This window comes from Nicotiana tabacum, chromosome 16 (genome assembly GCF_000715075.1).
Source record: "Nicotiana tabacum cultivar K326 chromosome 16, ASM71507v2, whole genome shotgun sequence".
Lineage (NCBI taxonomy): Eukaryota > Viridiplantae > Streptophyta > Magnoliopsida > Solanales > Solanaceae > Nicotiana > Nicotiana tabacum.
In genome coordinates, this window is record NC_134095.1 from 41980350 (window position 1) to 42007169 (window position 26820).

The 26820-nt window shown below is 36.3% G+C and overlaps 3 protein-coding genes across 4 annotated transcripts; 1 reads left to right on the plus strand and 2 right to left on the minus strand.

The window, feature by feature from the left end:
- Positions 1–7735: 7735 nt before the first annotated feature.
- LOC107806977 (multifunctional methyltransferase subunit TRM112 homolog A) lies at positions 7736–9451 on the plus strand. Its single transcript, XM_075232761.1, has 2 exons — positions 7736–7933; positions 8868–9451. Exon 2 carries the CDS (start codon positions 8868–8870, stop codon positions 9234–9236), a length of 369 nt encoding a protein of 122 aa, XP_075088862.1. The 5' UTR covers positions 7736–7933; the 3' UTR covers positions 9237–9451.
- On the minus strand, positions 8865–18662 carry LOC107782540 (uncharacterized). Its single transcript, XM_075232760.1, has 8 exons — positions 18115–18662; positions 17882–18022; positions 17478–17702; positions 12571–12778; positions 10977–11113; positions 10631–10711; positions 10401–10467; positions 8865–10321 (listed from the first exon to the last, which is right to left on the minus strand). Exons 1-8 carry the CDS (start codon positions 18420–18422, stop codon positions 10007–10009), a joined length of 1482 nt encoding a protein of 493 aa, XP_075088861.1. The 5' UTR covers positions 18423–18662; the 3' UTR covers positions 8865–10006.
- An 807-nt stretch (positions 18663–19469) lies between these two features.
- Positions 19470–26424, minus strand: LOC107782541 (putative mitochondrial adenine nucleotide transporter BTL3). 2 transcript variants are annotated; one of them, XM_016603421.2, is made up of 5 exons: positions 25766–26424; positions 24009–24053; positions 23616–23919; positions 20551–21018; positions 19470–19763 (listed from the first exon to the last, which is right to left on the minus strand). In XM_016603421.2, the coding sequence occupies exons 1-5, from the start codon at positions 26236–26238 to the stop codon at positions 19695–19697; spliced, it is 1359 nt and encodes a 452-aa protein (XP_016458907.1). In that variant the 5' UTR covers positions 26239–26424; the 3' UTR covers positions 19470–19694. The 2 variants fall into 2 exon arrangements, with proteins under 2 accessions (XP_016458907.1, XP_016458908.1); XM_016603422.2 differs by lacking the exon at positions 24009–24053 and having other exon boundaries at positions 25766–26420.
- Positions 26425–26820: the final 396 nt, after the last annotated feature.

A 26820-nucleotide genomic window follows, 5' to 3' on the forward strand; every position in this document is an offset into this window, starting at 1 on the left:
TGCTTATTTATAATTGGTAATTTGAATCAGAAATGCAAAAATCAATGTTCTGTTTAGTCACAGTTTTGAAATTGGAGGGCATGTGCACTTATGCACAACATGTGCATTTTGTGCACAGCCTGTGCCCTGCCTAAGTGCTTTTGAATTAAATAGTTGGACAGCATGTGCTGTCAGACTACATCCTGCTGCCCATATTCTGCTTTAAGTTTCAGAAGTAATAAACATTACTAAAAAGTTTAAGCCTGCCAAGGGAATGTCATGGGTTTAATACTTAAATAGCTAAGTGGAAACTGAAAAGATGATGGCACATGGGAGGGGTGTTCTTTTGGTCTAACAGGCTATTAAAAGGGCTGAGGTTTAGGCTTATAAAAGAAAAAAGGAGACAGACATAAGAGGGAGGAGATCAGATAGATCTGTGAAGAGAGAGCAAAAATACATACATATACACACATAGACACACACACAGATAGACATTGATAATAAAGGGAGGGGAATACACTGATATAAGGGGGATTGATAAGAAAACAGGAAAAGAGAGTTTGTCTGAAAACACACGGACAGAAATAGATAAAGAGAGGCCTAACACAGAAAGAAGGAACTGCATTTTTTCATCTTTGTCTTGATTCTCAACTAGTCTGGATTTGCCTGTTCCATATTGATTTATCCTGAGTCTTGCTTGAGATTACTAGTTGTGTGTAGTATCAATTCAGTTCTGGATCCATTCTGGTTAAATTCCGATTCCATATTGCTGGGAATTTGCTACATTCTGCCATCTTTCATTGGCTCTAAATTGCATTTTTGCACTGGGAATTTGTCCTGCTGTTGTTCATCTGTTACTGCTGTTCCGCTTGCACTGTTGCTCAACTGACTCCCCTACTTCCTTCATTGTGAGCATTTCTTCAGGTACACATTTCGAATCTGTCTGATGTTGCAATGAAAGTTGAATCGAAAGATCTGAAGGAGTTATAATCATCTGTTGCATTGCCTACGAATTTTTTTTATATATATAAATGTTGTTAAGATGTGTAAGTTTCTAGTCTGTTAGCCTAATAGAGATACATTAGTAAGGTTGTACTTAATTAAAGTTTATGCCAATCTAAAACTGCGACATTTGACTCGTTTAGTAGTATACAAGATGTAAATACAATTCATGAAATGTGCAGCTATTTAACACGATTGTTAACTTAAACTCGCTCTGTCAGCATGCTTTGAATATGTAAGGGCAAATGGCCGCTTAAATCTAGCTAAAGATAATACAGTTTCATTCTCGAGTTTCAGCTTCATTAGGCAGTTTATAGGATGAGTTTCAAATATCATTAGTCGCATCTTCTAATAAGTGGTTTTAATTAATCTTGTCTAAATAAGTTAAAGTTAAGGAGCTCTTGTAGTAGTCGTAGCATTTCATCAATCTTGTATATAATTCTTCTATCAAATTAAAAGCATGTTTCATGAGGTACAACGTTTCTTCACTCTGTAAATAATTAATCAGATGATTAACCAAAATCTGGATTTGGCCAAAGCATATAATTGAATTAGCATGCATCTTTTCTTCTATTTTTAGAGATAAACACATTAGAAATGTAGTCGCTTTAGGATATTCCTTCTAAAATAATGAGACGAGCCTCGCCAAATAAAAACGTAAATTGTGGGGCCCTCAATAATTAACCATAATAAATATTTAGAATTTTGGACAGGTCGTTTAGTGAATTTCATGGCCTTCCTCAAAATAATAATGCGTTTAGACTTTTTTTTTTTTAGGCACGGTTTAAGTAAATTATATTCTTAAATTCGGGTGCACATTGATGTGACCCAAATCCAAATCTCAACGGAGTCAAAATGTGTTGACGATCACGGGCGCATTGATTGTGACGTGGTTCGAGATGCATTTTCACGACGTTGCAATTCTATAAAAATAAGTGATAATGATAAAAGCGGTTTAAACTTAATAAAAGCACGTAAGTCATAACATGTATTTAAATCAGATATTTAGCCATTATAACAATTTAAGCGACCGTGCTAGAACCACGGGATTCGAGGGTGCCTAACACCTTCCCTCGGGTCAACAGAATTCCTTACTCAGAATTTCTGGTTCGCAGACTTCATTTGGAAAAGTCGAAAATTTCCTCGATTTGGGATTCAAGATAAACCGGTGACTTGGGACACCAAAAGCCAAACCTTTCCCAAGTGGCGACTCTGAATTAAATAAATAATCCCATTTCGAATATTGTCACTTAAATTGGAAAAAACCCCTCGCGCATTCTACCCTTCGGGGCCGGGCGCGCAAAAAGGAGGTGTGACAGAGACAGAACTGGTGGTTGGCCTTATCGTCTATTTTTACCACTAGGTATTTGATGCCTTGATGGCGGAGGTGTAACATCATTCCCCTGTGAAAATTTGGGGCGAACAGATGCATCAGGTGGCGAAGTGTCACCTCAAACCTGGCTAATTCTATGAATTTCGAGACCACGCGGATGAGCTTGTGATGTAGGGGAAAAGTTGGGCCGGACATACGCGGTAATAGCGGCAAAATTCTTCGGCCAGGGGAAGAATAGGAAAAGAATAGCCCACATGGAATGGGTATGCGTAGAAGGTTGCAGTACCCTGGGCGGTGTATTTGCACCATGTCGTGCCTAGCGTGGATCGGGTCTATATGGGCAATAATTTTAAATCTGGCCCTAAATTCTGTGAGAGCCGCCTCTGCCATTAACGACTCCAAAATTTTGGGGTCATCCTCTAGCAACTTCAAGAAATCAGACCTAGCTTTCTCCCTACGAGGAATTATTTCCTCCACCGTAGGGAATCTCTCATCCTCTGCAATAATGGCAGCCCCATCGTCATGAACGGGCATGCTCACTGGCAGTGGAACCGGATAAGATGTCCTCCCAGAAGAAGAAGATGCATCAGCCATCTTTGGTGGTTTATAAAAGAAGAAAATGCAAGTACAAAAGAGGTATGAGCAGCAGAAGTTGTTGAAACCAAGAAAAATAAGGATGTAAAGGTGGGAACAACGAAAGCAAGAATACTGGGAAAAAGAAAGAAAGATGCAGGGGTTCGAATGCTTGAAAACACAAAGAATCAAATAGAGGATTTTCTATCCCTATTTATAAGAAATCCAGGCACCTTTATCAAGAATGCAAATCGTCACTGCATAAATATCGAAATGGCAGAGGCGCGGGAAATGACGTAACACAACGGGAAAATGCGTAATAATGACGCATGATGTCATGGCGTCATTCTGAACCGACGTAACGGTAAGATATGGCTCACAAAGCGCCACGTTATCACCTCGCCATGAGCGATACTACTCGGCCTGCCCACCTAAATCTCTCAACTACGACTAGTGAAGTCCGCTCATCGAGGTCGTCCGAGAGAATACCTCGATAAGCGGAGGGACTAACTGTATGGGTCAAAATCTGACTAAGGATACTCGGCACGAAAAGGTATTACTAGAAGTAATTTGGCCGAGGTCGACTAATGACTAATAGAACTCACCACCGAGCAGTCGATCACGGCCGAGGTCAAATATCAAGAGCAACAGTAACAACTAGTTTTGTAATAGGATCTTTAGGAGAATATTCCATCAAATATTCTCTATACTTGTATTTTTTGTGTTGATTAGGGGTATGTCCCATATAAATAGAAAGAGAGAGATAAGGTGCGGGGCATGTAAGATTCTCTGATAAGAACTCTCTTGAAAAGCAGACTCTCTAGATAAATACAAATATCATCTTTCCAAAGAGATTCGTTTTGTTGATTATTCTATACTTTTCCCGTCAGATCCCAGAAAGTCTCCAATATTCTCATAGTTATTTGGCATTCATCATTGTTAGAAAGAAGAATCATCCACCTCATTCAATATTGGATGAATCATTCTCCTTATTTACATATAGTGTCATTTATTGTTAATTAATGCTTGTTATTCTCATTCCATTATTGGCCTCGAAACATTAAATACACGTTACATTAAACCTGTCCCGACAATTTCCTACATCATCCATGTATGCTAATATTAGATCTGAATTTATTATCTTTAACTAGGATTAACCTCTTATATATCAAATCAGTTAATTTAACCAAAGGTTCATATTTTTTGGTCAAACAATACTTGATGATAAGTAATTCACAAAGTTTATAAAATCTTATTTTATAATATTATACAACATATTATTCTTTTTATGATTGGTACTTAGAGTGAAAAAAATATTTGAGATTAATAAATACAATCTCCTAAACTATGACTCTATATGAATTATATGCAAATTTTGCAAAAGAGGCAAAAAGATTATTTTCTAATTATCAAAAATTAATACAACTTTAACAAATGGTAACTAATGCAACTGAAAAATTTTAAGAAGTTGCAAAAATCAATCCAAATGTTCAAAATACAATTAAAAAAGAAGAATAATCATCAATTTAAAGAAAAATCTATTATGTTTTCACTTTGCCAAACTTTAATTTTAAAAAGTAGTAACTGCGGTATTTTTTTTTTCCTTTCTGGTTTTCCACTCGATGTCCGATACCCGCAATAGAGCCCGACTATATTCAGATTCGAGCCGCGTAGATCCCTTCAGGGGGAAGCACTCCTTATGAAGGATTTATCCATACCTAGGGTTCGAATCCAAGACTTCTAGTTAAGGGAAGAGCATTCCGCTCCGTTGCACCACATCTTTTCATGGTAGTAACTACGATATGTGATTTGCCATGAGAAATGATCAATTATGAATAAAAAATTTCGAAGAGTATAATAGCTTAACCGTTTTTAGCGAACTTTAATCACAAAAGAAACAGCCATTATTAAACGCCAATAGATATTAATTAAAAAAACGTTCAACTTTGTAATTTAAAATTATAGACTGAAGAGCGAAAAGCAAAAAATTTGTCTTCGGCAATTTAAATCACAAGTGATGTTATCATCCTAATTTTGCTAGGACGATTGACTGGTTCCAGACTTCTAGCTTAGGTGATCAAAGTCCTTGTTCCAGCAAATGGACCAGACTAGAGCTGTCAATATGAGCGGGTCGGATGCTCGGCCCGCTCACGTGAGCTTTATCAATTAACGGATTGGGCTAAGCTAACCCACTATTTTGATAGGCCTTGTAATGATCAGCTCATCCCAGTCTTATGTGGGTTGCGGGCCCCCACCGGCCGGCCCATCATTTTTTGAAATATAATTTTATATTTTTCTTTAAGTTCTAACTTAAAAAAGATAAATATTTAAAAGCTAAAAAAAATCTATTGGAAAAAATTCAGAAAACTTAATACTTATATTGTACCAATATATCACAATAAACACTAAAAAAGTAAAAGAACAAGACTATATTTCATTCACTAAAAGTCAAAACTCAAAACAAACTATTCAAGAAAACGTCCATGACGCTTATGGGATATCCAACACATCATGTTCATCAATCACATTTGAATCCGCTTGCGAGAAAATTGTCTTAACATCTTCACTTTCACTTAGTAGATTTGTATGCAATATTAGGTAGTTAAATATTAAAAATAATTAAATTTTTAAAACTAATTAACGTTTTAAGACTTTGATCTTTTAATATGATGAGCTTAATAAACTTTAAGTTTGGAATACTCTTCTTGATAATTTTTACGTCATATAATTTTAATTTTATATTATATATATTTTAAATACATATTTTTATTAGGCTCACGGGCTCGCCCAACCCGACCTCAATCAAACCTCACGGGCCATGGGCTTTTTTCAATCGGGCTTAAAAGGCTCGTTCATAAATGGGCTCCAATAATTCTAGCTCAGCCCTATTAAATCACGGGTTGGGTTGGATTGGGCTTGGCCAGTGGGCCAAGCCCATGTTGGCCAGCCTATATTGACGGCTCTAGACCAGACACATGAGTTACTTCCATTTAAATCACTTCCCAATAATTTTTCTTAGGCGCATACTACTCTTTTACCTTACCTATTATGAACAAAACGTACAAAAAATTGATTTTAGTTAATAAATTCTTAACAAATACAGTGCGATATTGTAAATAGTAACATAGCATGTGCAAGTACAAAAGAGGCAAATTTATTCTTCGTATACACAAATAACACAAGGTTTAATTTTTTTTCCGGTAGATCACCTTATATATATGTTAATTCCTTCGTCCCCAATTTATATGATGACGTTTGATCGGGTATTTTGTTTAAGAAAGAAATTTTAAAAAAAATCAAATTTGTGGTCTAAAATGTGCTATAGATATTTCTATGGCCTGATATTATTTTATTAAGGATAAATAAAAACTTTAAATTATTCTTAAATTTAAAAAGATATAATTCTTATTAAAACATAAATGTGTACATCCTATAGCAAAAGTTGATACCTTATTTATTTTAAATAAATACCCTTTTAAAAAATTATATTCCATAGATACCTTTTGATTTTTATAGTCAAATATCTATTTATGGTCACCTCCTACCCTTAAGCCATAAAATACGCTTTGTATTATTTTTCTCTCATTCTTTCAGATTTTTTCCCACCCTCTCTCTCTCAACGCCTATCTTTCTCCATGAATACAACCATGATTCTCCATTGATTCATCTCCATTGTCGAACGAAATTTTCATTGTCAGTGGCCGGTGCTTTGAATCAATATCGAAATCAAGCCCTAGAGAGAAAGATAAGGTTCGAAATCTGCTATTGAAAGGTAAATTGGGGCTGACAATAAAAATTTAGCAGATTGTGCAATGGGCTTTGGTAAAGGGACCACCAGCGGCAAAACCGGCCAATTCTACGTCATCACTGACTCTTCCGACGACAGCAACAACCCTAAGCCGGGAACTCTCCGTCACGCTGTCATTCAAAAGGAGCCATTGTGGATCATTTTTTCAAAAAGCATGGCCATTAGATTACATCGAGGAGTAATCTTTGATGTAATTACTCAAAGATTACACAAATACAGAAAAGGGTTGCTGGAGTAATTACATCAAATACAGGAGTAATTTTTGCAAAAAGCATGACCATTACTCACTGTCAGGTATTTTTGAAAGGATTTTTTTAGGGTAAATTGGGGTTGACAATGGAGGTTCGAAATCTGCTATCGATGAGACGACATTAGGGTTATTCTTGAACAAAGATGACGGAGTTTGGGGCTAAGCAAGTTGAAGAGTCTGTTACCTTTTTTCATTGTATTTCAATGTATCTCGTTGTATTCTATGTATTTCATTGTATTCATTGTCTTTTTTTCATTGTATTTCAATAGATCTCACATGTATTCCATGTATTTCATTATATTCACTGTCTCGCTATATTCCATGAATGTCTTCATTTGTTTTTTTTTAATTAATATAATTTATGTATTCAGATGTATTTATTTATTCAGATTTATAATTGAGTTTGTTGAGTTATATTAGGAGTCTATTATGTTAATTGATTCACTTTCCGTTTTAAAAGCAGTGTAATCCCCTATTTCACGCCGTGAATACAGTCGTCCAGTTGTAATCCCATGTTTCACTCCATGAATACAGTCGAATACACTCGAATACAACAACTGATTAGCTGGACTTCCCTGATTCACGCCTATTTTTGCTACTGTATTCATGAATACAATAGCTTAAATACATCAAATACATCTTATAACCACAGAAAATATATCTATAATTCGTAATATAGCAAATGATATCTATATATAGCTAATTACTACTAAAAGATAGTGCTTTATAAAAATTTCTTAAAAACAAATAGTAAAAACCCACCTAGTACTAGTAAATAAGCCTAAGCCCAACCAATTATGTAAGACTCAAGTCAGACGTTTGGTTAGGGTTCTCAATTTCTCACTTCTATTCGACGACTGCGAGCCTGGGACTGCTTTTTTCGACGCCTCTCCGTCCTCGACGACGCCTCTCCTCGGCGACTCCTCTTGGCAAGAATTCAAGTTTTCAACACTCAACAGGTTCTCATTCCTCAATATTCATCATTTTGGTATATTCTGGCTCTAGCTCTAGGTTTATGCCCTCTCTATTTTTGCTGCATCTGAAATATATCAAGCACCCAGTAGGAAAAGGAAAGAGATTGTGCCTTTTGCACATTTCCGTGTTAGGCTTCATATTTATATCTGTATTTTGGATGAGAGCGAAATTGCTCTTTGTGTGTACTTGATGCTTCTGCTACTTCTGCTTCTGCAATATATAGTTTGCAGCGTGCAATACAGCCCCAAAGGGATCGTTAGGTGGTGGTTTGTCGGGGAATTCTTCATTCTTTGCCAGTTTGCGTCGTTATTTTTGGGACTCTTTTTCTCCTCCGCTTTTACTTGTAATTGTACTATATCAAAATTTATGTCAGAACATATCATTTCACTGAACTTAACTCTAATCACAATTGCTTTCTGAAAAAATACAAGGACTACAAGGCGTAGTTGAGGCTAAAGATCCGTGGTCTACAATTCCATAACAGTGCTTTCTTATTTCAAGGTTTGGTGCTGGAAATTTTTTTTAGTAAAAGAATGAAAACTGTTTTGGCCATTTGTGGGAATATACTGGGTGGTTGTTGTTGTAATCAAAATTGTTTTGGCCAGCTATGTTAATGTTTTAAACTAATGCTAAAATTAGTCCAGCTTAGTTTGGTTGGCTACCGAAACCGTACTGAACCAAACTAGAAATACCGAACCGTACCGAACTACTTTGGTATGGACAATTGATATACCGGATACCGATATACCAAAGTAATTCTTAAATACCGTACCGAACGCCCTCCCCTAATTATCGTTCCTGCTTCCAAGTAATACTAAGTTAACTTTTGCTTCTATTTTCTGGCTTGCCTGCGGCAATCTCTTCATATATTGAAAAGTAAATGGTTAAGTATTTTTCAATTGGGAATTTTCGCAAATTTACTTTTAATTTATGAAATTCATGTGCAGATGAGGCTATTAACTCACAATATGCTATCATCCAACATCAAGGGAGTCGCAAATGGATTCCCGCTGAAGATCGAGGTTGAGAAAGTGGTACAGAAGGAGGTCGATTTCAACATCGACTTCCTCAAGAACATGTTTTATAAGGTTGAATGGAAGGCATTGGCGGAAGCTTCTAGAACCATGGGCTATGCCGAGCTGCCTGAAAATGCTGATGCGGCTATGCTCGAGTCTGATGATTTTCTTCATAAGTTCCACCATGCCCTTCTTGAGCTTCATCTTGAAGAGGGTGCCTTGGTTTGTCCCGAGACTGGCCGCAAATTTCCTGTCACTAAAGGTATTCCTAATATGCTCCTTCATGAAGATGAGGTTTGATTTTTATTTCTCTTTTTGGGTATTGATGTGTTTTGCTTTGGAAATGAGGGCTAGGGTTTTGATATTAGGGTTTAAGGAGTATATTAAGGTTTAAGGAGTTGGTTCAAAGCGACTTATGATTCACCATTTTGATTGCAATGTGATAGCCTTGTTGATATTATGGAGTGATTATCAGAACTTCTTTGTTCGGAAATTATTGAACGTTCAGTTTTGTATCTTTTGTTGTTCCTTTTTTAATTTATTATTATTATAGTTTTTTTGAGCCGAGAATCTATCCAAAATAATCTCTCTACCTTCACAAAGAATTTATTATTATCATAGTTTTTTTGAGCCGAGAATCTATCCAAAATAATCTCTCTACCTTCACAAAGGTTTGTGTACACACCATCATCTCCCGTTGGGGGATCATGCTAGGTTTGTTGTTGTATTATATGGTGGCAAAAAATATCTATTTTGAAATGCCAACAAGTCAAGGTTGAGCTCCGTAATTTGCTGCAAACATTCCAGATGACCTTACGTCGAAACAATTTTAGAAGGCCTTGACGAAATATGAATTTCTCAAGAGCGGTTAATATTACGCTTCAGAGTAGATTTGCTGTGGCACTATGGTGTATAAAGATAAATTTGTTTACAGACGTTTCTCACGAAAAAGAATGGTATACTAACGTCAACCATCTTAAATTCAAAGGGAAAAAGGAATAATCCATTATTCATCACAACATGAGACTGTTCCTTGTGGTGATGAGGCATGGCATACCAACGCATAATAGCTAGCTGGAATCGATTCTCCTGTTCTTGCGAGGAGTGGTTTCATAGGGGGGAAGAGGCACACCAAACACCCAATCAAGAACATTCAAGTACTTGGATCGGAAGACATCCCTCTCTATAGCATAACAATGCATGATAATTGCAGTTGCCATGCTAAAAATCACCACATCGGCTCTCTTTAAATTTTTAGACCGAGGCAAATACCCAACATCGACCATGCACGTGACGAAACTCTCAAGTGCACGAGCAAGGCAGTAGAGTGAAATCTCTATCCTTCTGCTCTTCTTCTCAATTGCCAGGGCCAGACCAGTAGGGAACTGCCAAAAGATTTTATGTTAACTTTATAGTGGGAGAAGTAAACAACTGGTTAAGAAAATTAATTGATTGGTCCTATACCGTTCCCAGTGCCACCATGGGAATGTTACATCTCTTGAACAGCCTGAAGAGGAGGCATGTCCATAACCTACCAATGAAATAATACATGCAGCTTTGAGATAAATGAACATTCAAAGCTAGAGGACTAAAACGTGGAGGGGGCTTAACCTCGTCTGATAAAAAGGCCTAGAAAAACGAGGAAATAATAACAAAGACAATAACATGCTATTACAAGGCAAAACAGTTCTTACCAGGCAGATGAACAATACACGGAGAGAAATAGACTCGACCTTGCCGTACCAAGAAGACCCTTTGCTAAAATTATGTTAGGTCTGCAAAAAGTACCACAAAATGTTGTAATAACTGGAGCTGAAGGAAGATGATTGTACAATTATAGAGCTTGGAAATAAAATGGACTATCATGATGGAAATGTAAAAAATAATTGCTTAGTATAGTTTTTATTACACTAATATATATATATATATATATATATATATATATATATATATATAATGCTTCAGATTTTAGCAATCATGATCCAAGAGAAGAACGAGGAAGACAAATACTTTTGTCATTAAGAAACCAACGTTGAGTACCTTTTCAAGAGCCCTTGACGATGTACAATGAGTGCGGGAACTAAATAAACTGGAAGGTAAACTGGCAAAGCCCTCTTGTAAGCTTGAATTAGAAAAGAAATAAAATGTGCACCGCAACCTTGATTCTCATGTACTATCTGCACGAACATCCAAAAGGGAAAAAAAACTTGGAATCAACAAATTATTCCAAGTAATCTTGCAACCCTTGATTACCATCAAACCAGAAATTTCAAGTTAGAGTAGTGGCACCTACTTTAGGCAAACACATGACACACAATCAAGAGTCTGCAATAGAGGCCAAAATAACAGGATGTTTGGTTTTGTCATAACAATTACAGGTAGAGCGAAAGTATGCTAGGGCAATGCATCATCCAGCCACATCCTGGGATGAAAAATCATATGTGGCTTACCCTTTATAAGGTATACAAGAGGCTACAACATTAAAGGTATTTTTTTCATATGAAGCTAATCAGTGAAGCATACCAGTGAACAAACTTTGTATGTAATTTACTTTCAAGAACTCTTGATATGCAGAGTTGATAAATATCAGTGACACATATCAAACCTCAGATGGTTCTCCTCTTCAGCTGGGTATTCACTACAACAACGACTATGCCTCAGTCCCAAACAAGTTGGGGTCGGCGATATGAATCCTCATTCTTTTCATTTAGCTCACTCATATCATCATCATTACCCCAGAATAATATATATATATATATATATATATATATATATATATATATATATATATAATAATAATAATAATAATAATAATAATAATAATAATTTCTCTATCAAGTCTAAAATGGGTATTCCCTACTGTAAATAAATCATAACTCCTAACTTTTTCTGCAGTTCAAGTTAAATGCATTTCACATAGCCCCAAAATACAGCATGAAAGAAAAACGAATGATATATCATAATGTCCTTACAGAGTACAGTATAAGAAAAACAACGAACAACACATCTTCCACAAACACAGAAATTTCCAGATACCACATTGTCTTCATTAGCTCTAAAAAGTATTGATAAAACGAAAGGATAATAACAAACAGCAAAATAGAAAAAGAACTAAGATATGGTAAAATACATAATCTATAAAGTAGTGACTGCTAGAAATAGCCAATCTCGTCGATTTACGGACCCCTTAATAAGAAGATATCAGTCAAGTCCCAAGAGCCCTTGTTGTAACCTTAAAAGTTTGTTAATTTAAACCTAACTTCAAAAACACCCAAACAACCTCAAAAGCTTTAAGAATACAAAATCATAGAAACAGAGGACAAAAAACAACCTCAATCCAAGCCCCTCCAACTTCTAGCTCTACACAGTAAATATTTTAACTCCTTTTCCCCCAGCATTTTGTAAAGTAGCTAAAAATTGCTTTAGCAGGAGCAAACCCAACTAAATAGAAACCAGCAGTCATAAATTTGAAGAGACAATAGAGGGTTTGCACAACCTCTAATTATGCCTGATGTACTGGCTTAGTGCATAAATTTCTAATTTCTTTAATTACTTATCAAAAAAAAAAAAAATAGAAACCAGCAGTCATATTTGAACTATTTTTCCTGCCAAGGAACAAGAAATTGTGACATACCGAGCAGGGTACTTTCATTTGTGGATCCAGCTTAATGTCAACACCATTAGACTTGTAATGATTCTCTATCGCATCCAAATTGGCTACAGAGTTCCCACATGCCAGGTCTCGCACACCCTGCAGGATAACCTGAGATTTCCCACCATGTTTGTTGAGAAAGGATCTGTAAGATGGATGCAGACTATCTTGCTTCAATATATAAGCGGACCTGACATAAATAAAAAAATGGAATATGAGAGAAAAGCATAGCTCAGAAGGGCATAGGCTTCTCAGAATCAGCAAATCAGGTCTTCGTAGTAAATCAGGTTTTGAATGCGGAACTTACTACATTTTTTCAGCGAAACAACCGGAAAAATATTTTTTTTTTAAAATCTTTATTAAGACGGATGACACCAAGTGTTTAACAACTACTTGTAGACAGACGTTTTAGGTAAATTTCCGCAGGAAGTTGTAATCAGAATTGATCCTATGGAAGCACAAAATTGTATCTTTTTCATGCAGGCAACATATCTAGATTACTAGACTTTGCTGTGTACACTCAAAAAATGACTTGTTTAAGTACATATTGCGTCCCTTCCTAGTTCCATCAAATATTACAAGTTTGACCTCTTCTTGTTGTTGCTAACACAAGTACACACAGATCTCCCACATCATCACCAGAAGCCAAAGTTAGCTTGGCCCTTGGGCGGTCAAATTAACAATTTTTTTTGGGCGGTCAAATTAACATAGGAATTCCACTTGGGCTAATGTAGTACGGCAGCTCAAACAGTTACTTCGGTTCATTGTTAATGTACGGTGTCCTAAACCTATTGTGCTTGGGGATGACATACATACAAAGACAGTGGTATGTGCATGACTGAGGCTTTGCCTTGTATAAAACTTTCCATTTAAGATACATGCATATGTTTAAGGGAGCTAGGGCTTTGGAAATACGGTGTTACTTTCTTCAAAGGAAAGCGTAAACATGTCAACTATCTCGTGTTGCAGTTTTATGCCTCATCGGTTAAACTAAACACATGCCATCAAGATTTATACTAACAGAATTCTACTTACATTGATAGGAGGGATTAGAGTATTGGATCTCAAGACAAGTCATATAATCACAATTCTTACTGAAATTAAAATATACTTTTCCACATTCTTTGTAAGGCAAAATCATAATACAGTTCTTTCGTTGTAACTTGTGACAGACCAGAGGCGGACCCAGGATTTAAAGGTGGTAGGGGCACCGTAACAGTACCTTAACAGTGTTTGTAGCAGTAGGGTCACGCCGGAAACAATTACCTGTGGCTTTAGGTGGACTAATCACTGGTGGTTGCCTGTGGGTTTTGAAAATTGGGGAAGAAGTTGTCTTGTGGAGAGAGAGAATTGGAGAAGAAGCTTTTGATTTAGGGATTTAACTCAAAGTAAAAGGGGGTGGGTCCGTTGGAAAAAACTAAAGCAAATACATTAATTAAGTAAAAGAAAAAAGAATGGGCAACTGGTAGTAGCTAAAAATATGGGTCTTTGGGCTGACCATATTTTCGTAAAAATAGCACGGGCTAGCTAGTTTTCGGATTGGTTATTCGAAAATAGCCAGCATTTGCAAAGTCATTGAAAAATAGTCACTATTTTGCTGCAACACAGAAAGTTCCAGCATAATATACTGGAGATCGGTGCACCTGTGTATGAACTTCCAGCATATGATGCTGGAACACCAACATGCGGAAAGTTCCAGTATATGATTGGAGCACCGGTGCTCCAATCTCCAGTATATTATGCTGGACCGGTATATTATATTGGAACTCCAGTATATTATACTGGAGTATTTTTCCGGATTTTGAATAGTGTTTTAGTTCAGATTTATCTTTACATGAAAAGTGGCTAAATTTCGATTACTTTTGAAACTGTGGCTATTTTAAAATGACCACTTGTAAATCTGGATATTTTTGAATTTCTCCCCATATTTTCCAACTAAAATATGGGCCATTGGGCTATCATATTAAAATTGTCCAACAAAAAAATAAAAAACGTGGGAAGCAGCTGTGTAGTTGCAGAGTGTTGACCTGAGCGGTTTTGGTTTTGATGATTAACAAAGGAACACATGCATGAACCAGGTCCATGGACAGGATACACAGGTGACAGACAGAATTAAGCAAAAGGCTTGCACGTGAAAGGGATAAGTATAAGTGGTCATATCTGATATTCCCTAAACGAAAAGGTTGCATATTTGACAAGGAGCATGACTCCTTGCTTGAAGAGAACTCTATCCAAGATAAGAGAAGAGTTAGAAGTTGAAGTTGACTAGAACTCTTCCACCAAGGAAGAGTAAAGCATTAGAACTCTAGTTAATCTTTATTTACTAACTCTATAAATATCAATGTTGTTCTCTTTTACAGGTGATGCACACATACTGAAATTAAGCAAGAATTGAGAGCAAAATAGCAACGCATTTTGTGAGCAATTCCTGTGAGTTTTAAGAGTGTGATCCTGAAGCTACACGAACCAGATTGAAGAACCAGCTCCATAAAGAGTTTTATGTGTCTTTCTTTATTTTTAGTTCAAAGTGTAGTAGGCGTTTTGAGTTGTACCTTTCAGCTTTCTTAAAAGCAAATTGTACTAGGTATTTGAGTTGTATCTTTCAAGTTAGAGTTAACTTGAAGTAGTCGCAACAACTTGGACAACAACTTGTGGCTTGTTGCTATAAGGGTTGGAGTTAATCCTTAGGGCCGCAAGAGGTTGTAAACTTGAGTTGTATTGTTCAAGTTAGAGTTAACTTGAAGCGCTCGCAACAGTCTATGGCTGGTTGCTATAAGGGTTAGAGTTAATCCTTAGGTTTGCAAGAGTTTGTAAACTTTGTTGTTGACAAAGAGTTGTAGTGAAGTGTTTGGAGAAAATCCTACTGGGTAGTAGGTCGTGGTTTTTTCACCTTTTGAGTTGGGTGTTTTCCACGTAAAAATCCTTGTGTTCTTTACTTTCTGCATTTATTATTCCGCAACAGTAATATAAGGAACACATAGAAGAACCAGGTCCTTCTATAATCTGTGCACGCAAAAAATTGGACACCACACAAATCACCCCCCTCTTGTGTGGTATTAAAACATCACAGAAATTCGAACTTAGGTATTTGGAATAAAAGTAGTAGCTCCTACCAGTGCCCCAAAGTGCTTTTGTGTTTGAGGGGTCCTAGAGAGGTATACATCATATTTTGAAGGAATATACACATATATACCGATAATTTCTTCCGAATTTACCGGGGGCCGGAGACCCCACTCCTCTCCACGTGGGTCCGCCTCTGTGACAGACAAATAAAGAATCTGAGATTAACCTGATTCAGATATGACAGTTCTACTCTTCCTGAAACATATTACAAAATTATCAAGTGGGATTGAATCAGTTTAAATATTTCTGGTTCTAAGACTACTGAAATTAGGGGTGTTCATAAAAATCCGAAAACCCGAACCAAACCGAAAACCAAACCAAACCGACCAAAAAAACCGATACTTTTTGGTTTGGTTTGGTTTTGGTTTTGAAATTTAAAAACCGATCAAATTTGGTTTGGTTTTGGTTCTAATTAAAAAAAAATCCGAACCAAACCGAATATAGGAGTAGCTATTTTAAATTTATTATTACACCTATATATATGTATACTTTTATACAATGTTTATATATATATATATATATATATATATATATATATATACTTTTATACAAAGTTTTAAAAATTATAGTAAATATTAATCGTTTGCACTTTTAGTACAGTTCTTTACCTTTACATTCTAGTTTAATTGGTAGTTTTCTTTTGTTAAGTGTAAGAATCTATTTCCTGTTAAAAATAATATATTTTTAATTGAGTCCTTAAATTATTCATCACTGTTTAATTCAATTATCATCAATATATCTTGGTAAATAATAGATTTCTCAAAGGGCAATTGATTTGATAGTGTTACGTTGAAAATGTGGTCGCCGAAATGTGTGTTTGATAGTGTATGTCTTATATTTAAGAAAAAACCGACAAATAACCGAAAAAAACGAAAAACCGACATAAACCGAATCGAAAAAAAACCGACTTAATTGGTTCTAATATTTGAAAAACAGACTTACTTGGTTTGGTTTCTTTTTAGGGAAAAATCGACCCAAACCGAACCATGAACACCCCTAACTGAAATGTCAGTGTCCAATCAGCACTCTGACTACCATATTTGTTTTTTTTGATGACCGCAAGACTGAGCATGCATGTATAAATAGTGGAACATACAGCTTAAGAATTTGTAAGCCGCTGCTAATAGTGTGCCCAGTGCAACTTGACTATTTAGTTGTCACTTCCATTAGAACCCCCCACCCACCCCACCCCACCCACCCAACAAAAGAATTTTGAAAGAGCTAATTAGTTATGCAAGTCTCTAAGACGCATCATACAGACAATAGAAATGATATATTTCAAGATGTAAACATGAATTCCCATCGATACCTCACCTTCGTCCTCCAGTTGTTCAAGGTAGCCTTTCACTCTCCACTAAAATGGGGTAAGAAGTTCAAAGGCAATGACCATTTCTCGGGGACCTTTTCATTCGTGTTAGGACTTGGAAAGTACCTAATTTCTTGGCCAACTTCAATACGAAGCCAACAATGAGAGAAACGTTTACTTGTTCATGACATTACAGTTTATCAAAAAAGAAGTGCTAACAATGCATAAAACTTGCAGCTTTACATTGTTGAAAAGGAAACCAGATTGCCTAGGAATAATAACATATATATATATATATATATATATATATATATATATATATATATATATGTATATATATATACATACATACATACATAAAGATTAAGAAGTATATGACTTGCAATCACAGAAAAAAGTCATTACTCCTATATCTATATGAAATTAGGCCCCTACAAGAGGAAGAAAAAACAATGCTTACAGGATCTGTGAAGAGGATAGACACATGAGGAAAATGTCTCCATGAGCCCAAGTTAAAGGCTTGCATATGAGCCCAAACCGCTTACTTTTTATTCCACAACGCGATGCCAACACAGCTGCACGCATAAGAATGTAAATTGCCAAGCTTGTATGCTGTGTGTTACCAGTAAGAAGCATTGATGGCCCCGCGATTGCACCAGCTAGCAATGCTCTCCACTTAGCTGACCTGAATTTCAATTAAGTTTCTGCTTCATTTACTGTTACGTTAATCCTCTCCCCAACTCTCATAACAAATGCAAAATTTTCTGATTTTAACAAATTCAAGAATAAGTATTTGTGTGTATATAAATAAAACGAACTGAAAACTTTTGAATGTAACACACACACACATATATAGTGTGGTACCTTCGATGACCGCCCCAAGCAGATACAATTTCATCAACGGATACAAAAGTACCAGCGAAAGTGCCAAGGAATAGACCATATCTTAATGTTTCCTTTAGTGCCAAAATTATATCGTCACTGCTCGACACCATTTGCGCTTTCCTAAACATGAAAAACAAACTCAAATGAGATAAGCATAGCTGTGAAATTGAGATCTAAAAAGCTTTGATGATTCAAAAGAAAAGAACTTTTACTTCGCAGAGGACAACGATTTTCTACGTCGTAGCCGAGAGAGAACAGCGAAGATAGCGAGGCCACCTTTGAGGCCAGCGCCAATGGTAAAGCCTTTAATAGAGGCACTATAGATTCTCCAAAGCTTATCGTAGTCCTGAACCGGATAGGATTCGAGGCTAAGCAACGAGCAAGATGACGAAGAGGAAGGCAGAGTCGATCGCCGGCAATGCTGGCAGCTTTGATTTTGGTTTTGGTTTTCATCTTCGATGGAAGAGCACGTGCAGCGGCCGCCGGCAGCGGCTTCAGCTCCGGTGCCGGACGGCGGCATAGCGGCGGTGAAAGCGTTTTCGGGGGAAAAACTGTGTGATTATCGAAGGGCAAGTGAAAATGTTACACGTATGATTGCAGATGAAGATTTTAGAAATATTTTATTATATATTTTTTGGATTGAGTTTTTTTTCCCCCATTTATATTGTCGTTTTAAAATACAACACTAGTTTAGTACTGGTGGAAGATTTCAGGAATAGAGGCAGAATTTTGCCATTTTAAAAAGCGGAGTTTATAAATGATTTCTGGTTATGGGTCTTCTGTGTCTCGGTGTAAAAGTTCATGTTTAAACGTTGACCTGCTTCAAGGGCTGAAATTGCAAAATTCTGTATCCTTTTTTCTTCTCACAAAATTCTCTCCTTTATCCACCGAAAATTATTACAGTAGTAATAACTTAACGATGGATTTAAGATTTTTTACTTTTACCGTTGACTTTTTCTCTGTCCCCTTAAAAACGTGAGAATGATATTATTTCCCAAAGAACTTCACTTTACTTACGTTTATAGACCGCTCGCAAATTAACTGCCAAATTGTTTCTCACAAAAGGAGCTTATCATTTGCTTAGAAACATGGAAGTAAAGGAAGAGAGATTGCACATTCTTCCTGGTATATAAACAGAAAAAATTTGAAAGGGCACCGTGAGTTAGATACGTTCACTTAAAGGTGTATCTTGACCTTTTTACAAGCTTGGACGAGTTTGACAAGAGATGCACTCATTTAATTGTTAAAATGGGCGTATATCCATCCAACTGTTGTTCGATTTGAGTTACATTATAAGCGTAAATCAATCACCGCCGAGTTATTAATACTATAATTTACTCTCTTTATCGTTGCTCTCCTCACCCTTTTCATTTCCCCAAAAAGGTAATCATTAATCAGCTATCTTTTCAGCCTGTTGAAGAGAATACCAGCATTTTTGTTTGATAAACTCTTTTTTCCTGTTGGGACAGAGGAGGATTTTTGACAACATGGAGAATTATAGTGAAAGAATTTCATTAATTTGAATATAGACCATAACATGTAAATGAGATGATTGTGGTTAAAGGGGTTTGGGCTTAAATAGTGGTACAGACTACAGATAAAGATGATCTTACTGAGTAAAATATAGCGTCGAGTCTGTGAGCCTGAATCTAAGCTAAACATTTCATTAAGTGTTAAAGAGAAATTTTAGCTTCAATGTCCAACAAACTAAACCCTACCTCTTTAATATCATGTGATGAATAACATTCTAATACAATGCTTCTGTACCTCGTTAATTAGCAACAGATGTTCGTCATTCCACTTTGAGAACAATCTTCATGAACTCGTAGACAAAGTAGCTTATGGATGCTGAAGGTAACACCTGAAGATTCAGAACATGATAGTGAGAATGGGAAGTCTTAATAGTAACGAGATTTGAAAAGAAGAAAATGAACTCAATCCCTCAAAGCTATGGTTGAATTTGGAATATTATAATCATAGAATATGCAAATCAATTGAACTGAAATATGATAATTTCTCTAGATCTGGATGTACTGTTTCTGCTATTTAAAGAAAAAGTCAGCCATAGGGGCAATCCAATAAAACGAAGGAGAGGGTGAAAAGGAAGATAAAAGGCAGAAAATAGAGAGGCCACAACTCAGAATCTTGTTCTCTTAGGGCTCGTTTGGTACGAAGGATAAGGGATAATTAATCCCGGGATTAAATTTGAGATGAGTTTATCCCACACTTGGTTGGAATAACATCGTGGTATAACTAATCCGGGATTACTTATCCCAGGATTGTAGTGTTTTTTTTATCCCCATGGAAGGGTGGGATAACTAATCCCGGGATAATTAATCATGGGATAACTTGCTTCCCAACCAAACGATCCCTTAGTTCCCCCGCTCTTGCTATCCATTTTCCTAGATAGTTTTACATCAGTGCAAGGAGAGGAGGTTTTAACCATAAAGACAGTAAAATAGAGCTGATAATACTTGTTCTAGCTAACCGACTATCTTAACCTAATGAACAATTGCTACTTCCATATGCGTATTGAGGAGCACAACGATGGGAAGAAGAGTGGTATTCAGTTTCTGAGATTAAAATGACTCATTTACTGATGACAAAAGTATTTTAAAAATAATGCATGGCCACAACGGTACTGGTACCTGTAGTAAACTAGGGATTAACCCTGCATATAGAGCTGGAACACCCCCATGTTCAATAATCTTTGCACAAGTTGCCAAGGCACTCAGTTTAGATGCTCGGCCTTGTAACTGAAGTTGCCTTCTAATGACCTCAAATGGGTAGGTTGCAGCTTCAGCACACGCACCAGCGATAGCACCATGGAGCAAGGTCCTCATAGGTCCCAACTCAAGCTGGTCCAAAGCATTGAGCTCTGTTCCCTGTTGCTTCATATACTGAGTTCTTTTTCTTCCTTCAGGTGAATGCAAATAAGCTGATTTTAATATGTCGTATACACTATAGAAGACAGCTGCAGCTGGGGCCATACTCAAGATGGAGGGTCCAAGGCCCTTATAAAGAGAGAAGAATCCTTCAGTTCTGATCAGGTGTTGGAAAGCTCCACCTACACCGCCCAAGGCTTCTCCACCCCGTGCCACTAACTTGGTCCGGATCTGAAAGGCTTTAAATTATCAGGCAACAGTGGAAATAACAAAGAAGAAGCCAGAGGGAAATCAAACTTCCCCAATCATTAGGAGGATAATCAATCTAATAAGGAAATCAGTTGGTGTGAACACGTTATGCATTTCTATTTATAAAAAAAAAAATGTTACACATTCCTAAAGGAAGAATGAAATGCAAACTATTTCAGCATAGTTGCTTCCATTTTCAAATCAGAGAAATAAAAACTAGTAATAACACCAGGCCTTTGATGCTAATAAATGACAGAACATCATTCCATGCACAATTCAAACATGCATTATCTTTTATTATAAGCATGTATCAGAGAAATAAAAACTAGTAATAACACCAGGTCTTTGATGCTAATAAATGACAGAACATCATTCCATACACAATTCAAACATGCATTATCTTTTATTATAAGCATGTATCAGACCTGAAAGATAAGGGAGAAATTAGTTTGGCCCGTATTAACAATAACAGACAATGTCCAGTACCCATTTTGTTTTGCTGGTTCACTGATGGAGCGAAGATTTGTTCTATCTTTTCATCCCTTTCTTTGTTTTTCTCTCAGACAAAGCTGATGTACATTTCTCTTCTTTTTCTTGATCAGTAGCTATTATACTAAATTTTTATACAGGGAAATTCGCTCTTTTGCCCCTGCCTATATGCCAACTTCAGTTGGGGCCCTTCTATTATTTGATTTAGGAAAAAACATTAAGGCCTCAACAGTATTTACTAATCCTAAATGAAAGTTAAAATTCTATAGTTCTTAGTTTTATTTTGTTTTTTATTTCAATAGTTTTTCCTATCTTTCGGTATCTTATTTATATCAATTAGGGGTGTTCTTCGGTCGGTACGGTATGGTATTTAGACATTTTGATTCGGTATTTTTGGTATTCGGTTTCTTAAAATACTATACCAATATCGGACTAGATTCGGTATGGTTCGGCTTTTCTCCTTTCGTATTCCGTTTATTCGTTCCGGTAACTTCTGTTGTTCGGCTTGAATATTAACTAATACATAGAAGAGAGCAATAGAGTGTAATATTCTCATTAATTAAAGTACTCACAAATACAAAAATAAAAACGTGCCAAGCTCACTGTTGACAAAATCATTGTCCAAAACCAGCAAGTATCAAAATACACAGAGAAAAAAGGTACATAACGAATAAATTTGATCATTGAAAATATTTTGTTACTTGCTTAGAGTTAATTGTTGAACTTAGAGAATACAACAAGGACCACCAACCTCAACATGTAACTTAGTAGGTTACAATCAATAATACGTGTATTGTGTAACTTAGTATATATTTCGGTAAATACCGAAATACCAAACCTAATACCAAACTTTTTAAAAACTTAAACCACATAACTAAATACCAAATACCAAAATTTTCGGTTTCGGTATGGTAATTCGGTATTTACCATATTATGCACAGTCCTAATATCAATAACAATAAAATAGCAAAAACAAAAAGGAATGTGCTTAAGGGTCTTCTAGTCATGATTCCCTGTGATGTGCTTAATAGTGTTTATTCTGCTCGGGAGTTAGTTTGCTCGAGGATGATGGAAGCTTTAAACTTTGGGAAGTTGACAAGAGTCTATTTATCAATCCCAATTATTTCTTCCTTAACCACCCTCTTGGTCCACAGCCCAAGGCTTCTCACAAGCACTGCCCCACCTCCCCAGTCCTTTCTGCCACTAATTGGCATTGCTTTCCCCTTGTCACACTCGCTATCTCCTTCCACAACTCACCAAGAAATGCTAAGAAAACAAAAAAGGTTTAGAGGCAAAACTGCTTGATAAGTTAGAACTCATCAGCAGATGAATCAGAAAGAGTAACTACCGAATTTTAACGTGTTTCCCTTAAGCAACTGTGAAATATACAAGAAATAGGATAGTTGGATGAAAAATGGGATGGGCGCAGAATTATTGCACTTGAAGATAATGTACCCAAAATATCAATTTGCTTTCCTTCAATTCCAGAACTAATTGTTTCAATAAAGAATCTTTTGTTTATTGGTTACTGAATTTCCTATGCAAAATCAAAGTCCCTAGCAAAAAGATGTCTCCTTTCTACTGGCAGAAATCTATAATGAATGAATGATGCAGATCGAACTGACAAGCAGCTAATGTGTTGCAGAACTTAAACCATAAGATTATACGGACAAATACCTCCTTTTTCAACTCCACATGATAATTTTAGGCCTCTTTTTGGATATAATTTTGTATTTGCGGCCTGCCCTTTTGGATTGCTAGAGGCTGAGAGTCAGAAATTGTATATAAGGAATGGAAACTATACGCAACATAAAAGAAGGTTTATGGAGACGAGAAAAGAAATTTCTTATTTTCCTTTTCTCTTGCTATTTTTGGATTAACAATGTTAAAGAAAGAAACAATTATATAAAAAATGGAACTAGAAAAAAAAAGGTTTTTAAAGTTGACAATTCTGCCGACTGCTAGACGATCAAAATGCTAAAATTGATGCACTGACAGTTTTATGTGCTTATACGCAAAATAGATGGGCCTAATTGAAGATTATAAATATCAAAGGGACAAAAATGCATTTTCCATATCTCATAACTTACGGTGTCCAGTGGTAAGCACATCACAGTAGCAGTCACTCCAGCTGCGGCACCAGCAACAAACCTCTCGACGTTAGTAGTTTCTTCATTTCCTGATAATCTTAGGAGTTGCTTTCTGTATGTGTCGAAAGCACAAAAATTAACTGCCTTAAAAGGAGCAGTACGAAGGACATTGACCAAGTTCCCTTTCCAAAAGCCTCTCAAGCCTTGAGTAGCTGCAATCGTTTTGATGAGCTCCACTAAGTGCTTCTGCTCACCGCGAACTATGTATTCCAGCTTTAGTCTTTCAAGTGGAGCAACAACAGTTCTGCTAAAACAAGATTTATTCATACAGAGTTGAAGCAAAAGATAGTTGTACGAAGAAACTGATTTCAACATCGATTTAGAGTTAACTACCTTAGAAGTAACTTCAAAAGCATGCTTAATGCCTTAATCTCAAACCTAAAAAAATCGGAGGTATATAGAAGGATATAAACTAGACTATCTGTTACCAATTTTACTATTTTAACAAATGTCAAGTAATCAAATAAATATAAAGAAGTTAACAGGGCTATGATGTTAGTTCATACAATGAGTTGTCGACTCTGACCATCACAATGCCAGAGAGAAAATGGATAGAAAACGAGAATAAGAAAATGGAAGTGCACAAAGACTCAAAAATAATAAAGGGGTTGATTGACCGGTAATCGCTCCCTCTCCTCAATGTAAGCTCTGAATAGTTTCAGAATAAGGACCATTTCCGAAGTTTCATGTTGGTTCAAATTTCAGAAAACTGCATAACATGATTGAGGCAATTTGGAAGCATGAAACTTATACTTACCAAAAAGAGGGGAAAAGAAAAAGACATATCTTTAACTCTAGGAATACAAAAATTAACTTCTTTGTATTCAAAACCGTATGATTAAAAATGAAGTTAAAAACTTGAGTGTAAGGAATGTCCAGAGGCTCAATCCAAAGAAAAGGATTTTTCCTGAAAGCATTCAGATCATTATTGTTATAGGTCAAAACGTGATGTCCCTCTTCTCAATGTGAATGTCTTGCTTGACTTTAACGAAAGATTTAAACCCCCTCTCCTGCTCTCTGGAAAAAAAAAGGAAAATATAAACAACATGGTAGAAACATGGATTACTTTATGAGTAACAGGCCTAGCTTTTTGGGTAAAAGCTTACTTCTGACTCATCTCTATGTTGGAATGAAGTGAAGAAAGTGTGCCTAAGAAGAACATGATGCTTTTATTTTACAAAGATGGACAGTAATGTAACAAGATCCAAACAAAAACCACGACATCCATGTAAGTGAACAGTAACTGAAAAATGAGACAAAGGTTAAAAGTTTGAGCAAAATGGATTATCGTGCATGCCTTAAAACATGGATTAATAACTTAACGGAAATAGGCCTTTGATTGTGAAAGTAAACCCAAGACAAGGGAGGGCTAGCCTAGTAAAAAGGATCTAAGAGTTTAGAGTCACCAAGGGAGCAAAATAGGAGAAGGGCTGTTGTTTGCTCCTGGATGGGGGGTTTCAGCGGTGGGGTTTACATATCCAAAAAAAGAAAACGAGGTATGAGTAAGACCAAACATCACATTAAATATTAATGCTTCATCTCAACAGTTTTGACCTTAAAACAACAACACAAGCATAGCTACTACACTGATGACACTTCCATTTATAACGGCAACATAGTGATAAATAAAACAAGACTCGTGTGTTTCCCAGCACTTATCATGTTAACAACCATTTACTGAAACCATCTCCTTTTGACGACATTTTTCTCCATATTTAAGTTTGTCCATATCCTATATTAAAATTTCAGGCCCCTCCGCATTATTGTTTTTCTGTAAAAAGAGCATCCCTTTTCTCCCACATATTCATCCATATTCACAGCTTTTCCCTATCATATATTGAAAAACTAATGGCACATTCCTTGTTTCCTAGCTTTCCAACGTTTAAGTGCGAGTAAAAATATGTATGTGAGTAGTTAGGGAGTCAAGCAGATTTTACCTCAAAGGCAGTATGGGCAAATTCCCTACCACAGTTTTAAATATTGCATAGGAGATCAAGTGCAATAAAAAAGTCAGCTATGCAATAACTCCGAGTTAGTTCAAAATGTCATAATTGAAATTTATAACACTTCGATAGGAGAAAAGCACGAACCTTGATACCATGGCAGCAACTGCTCCTGCCCACAAATGTTTAGTGGTATTCACTGCACCACGACGTCCCCGTAACCCAATATTTCGCTTCCTCCCTCCTCCAGAACCGTCACTAGGCTCCTCCACCTTGGAACTCTCATCTCCATTATTACTCAACAAGCATTCACTGGAATTTGCGACAACGCCAGTATTCTTCTTGACTGATAAGCTCAAACACAAGAATTTACCCACAAAACCGGCACCAACACTCTTTTCTCGCCTGAAAATTGGTCTACGACGACGAATGGGAGAATGTAACTCATTAGAATCATCAATTGAAGAGCCGTTTAGAAAATTTGTGGTGGTGGTGGTGGTAATTGAAGAAGGAATTAATGGGTCAAGAAATAAGCCACCAGTGAACAAAATTGTATCTGGGTTTTCGATAAGAGTTTGACTTCCTTCTAAATGTTTAAACAAGGCATGAAGTCCTGGCATTCTAAAGTAAAGTTAAGATAAGAAGAATTTTTGTTGAAATTCGTTGGCATTCAAAGTATGTACTGTTATGGGATAATGTTGGATGGGCGGATGAAGGAAGGAAAAATGGCGGTCAGCGTTGCTTATGTCGCCGCATAGTGAGCGGCTTCAGCCTTCTTAATTATTTTTTGTGTGGTATATCAGTGTACTATTATTAAATTAAGGAAAAGAAAAGTACCATTATTAACAATAAATTACTTTTTGTGTCAAGGGTAATCGAGTCTTTCTTGTCGAAGTCAGTTATGGATTTTTGTCTGAAGTCAGTTATTGACGATGTTGCGTCTTAGTGCTCTTTCCTTTCCATGATACCGGGTCTATATACTATCTATCGCTTTTGTTTTGTATCTACTTTCTCATTTTTATGATATTATTTTTCTTATAGTTTCTATTGATGGTACTGATATTATCTTCTTTCGTCTTCTTGAGCCGAGGATCTTTCGAAAATAGTCTCTTTTACTCATTCGGGAGAGATAAGGTCTGCGTACACACTACCCTCCACAGACCCCATTAGTGAAATTTTACTGGGTGATTGTTATTGTATTT

Coding starts and splice junctions, on each gene's coding strand:
- LOC107806977 (XM_075232761.1), top strand. CDS start 8,868: ATGAGGCTATTAACTCACAATATGCTATCATCCAACATCAAGGGAGTC.
- LOC107782540 (XM_075232760.1), bottom strand. CDS start 18,422: ATGCCGCCGTCCGGCACCGGAGCTGAAGCCGCTGCCGGCGGCCGCTGC. Junction 10,468..10,630: donor GTGTATTGTTCATCTGCCTG/GTAAGAACTGTT, acceptor TTTCATTGGTAG/GTTATGGACATGCCTCCTCT. Junction 10,322..10,400: donor CCATGGTGGCACTGGGAACG/GTATAGGACCAA, acceptor ATCTTTTGGCAG/TTCCCTACTGGTCTGGCCCT.
- LOC107782541 (XM_016603421.2), bottom strand. CDS start 26,238: ATGCCAGGACTTCATGCCTTGTTTAAACATTTAGAAGGAAGTCAAACT. Junction 23,920..24,008: donor CTTTTGAAGTTACTTCTAAG/GTAGTTAACTCT, acceptor TTGTTTTAGCAG/AACTGTTGTTGCTCCACTTG. Junction 19,764..20,550: donor TAATCCCTAGTTTACTACAG/GTACCAGTACCG, acceptor CTGAATCTTCAG/GTGTTACCTTCAGCATCCAT.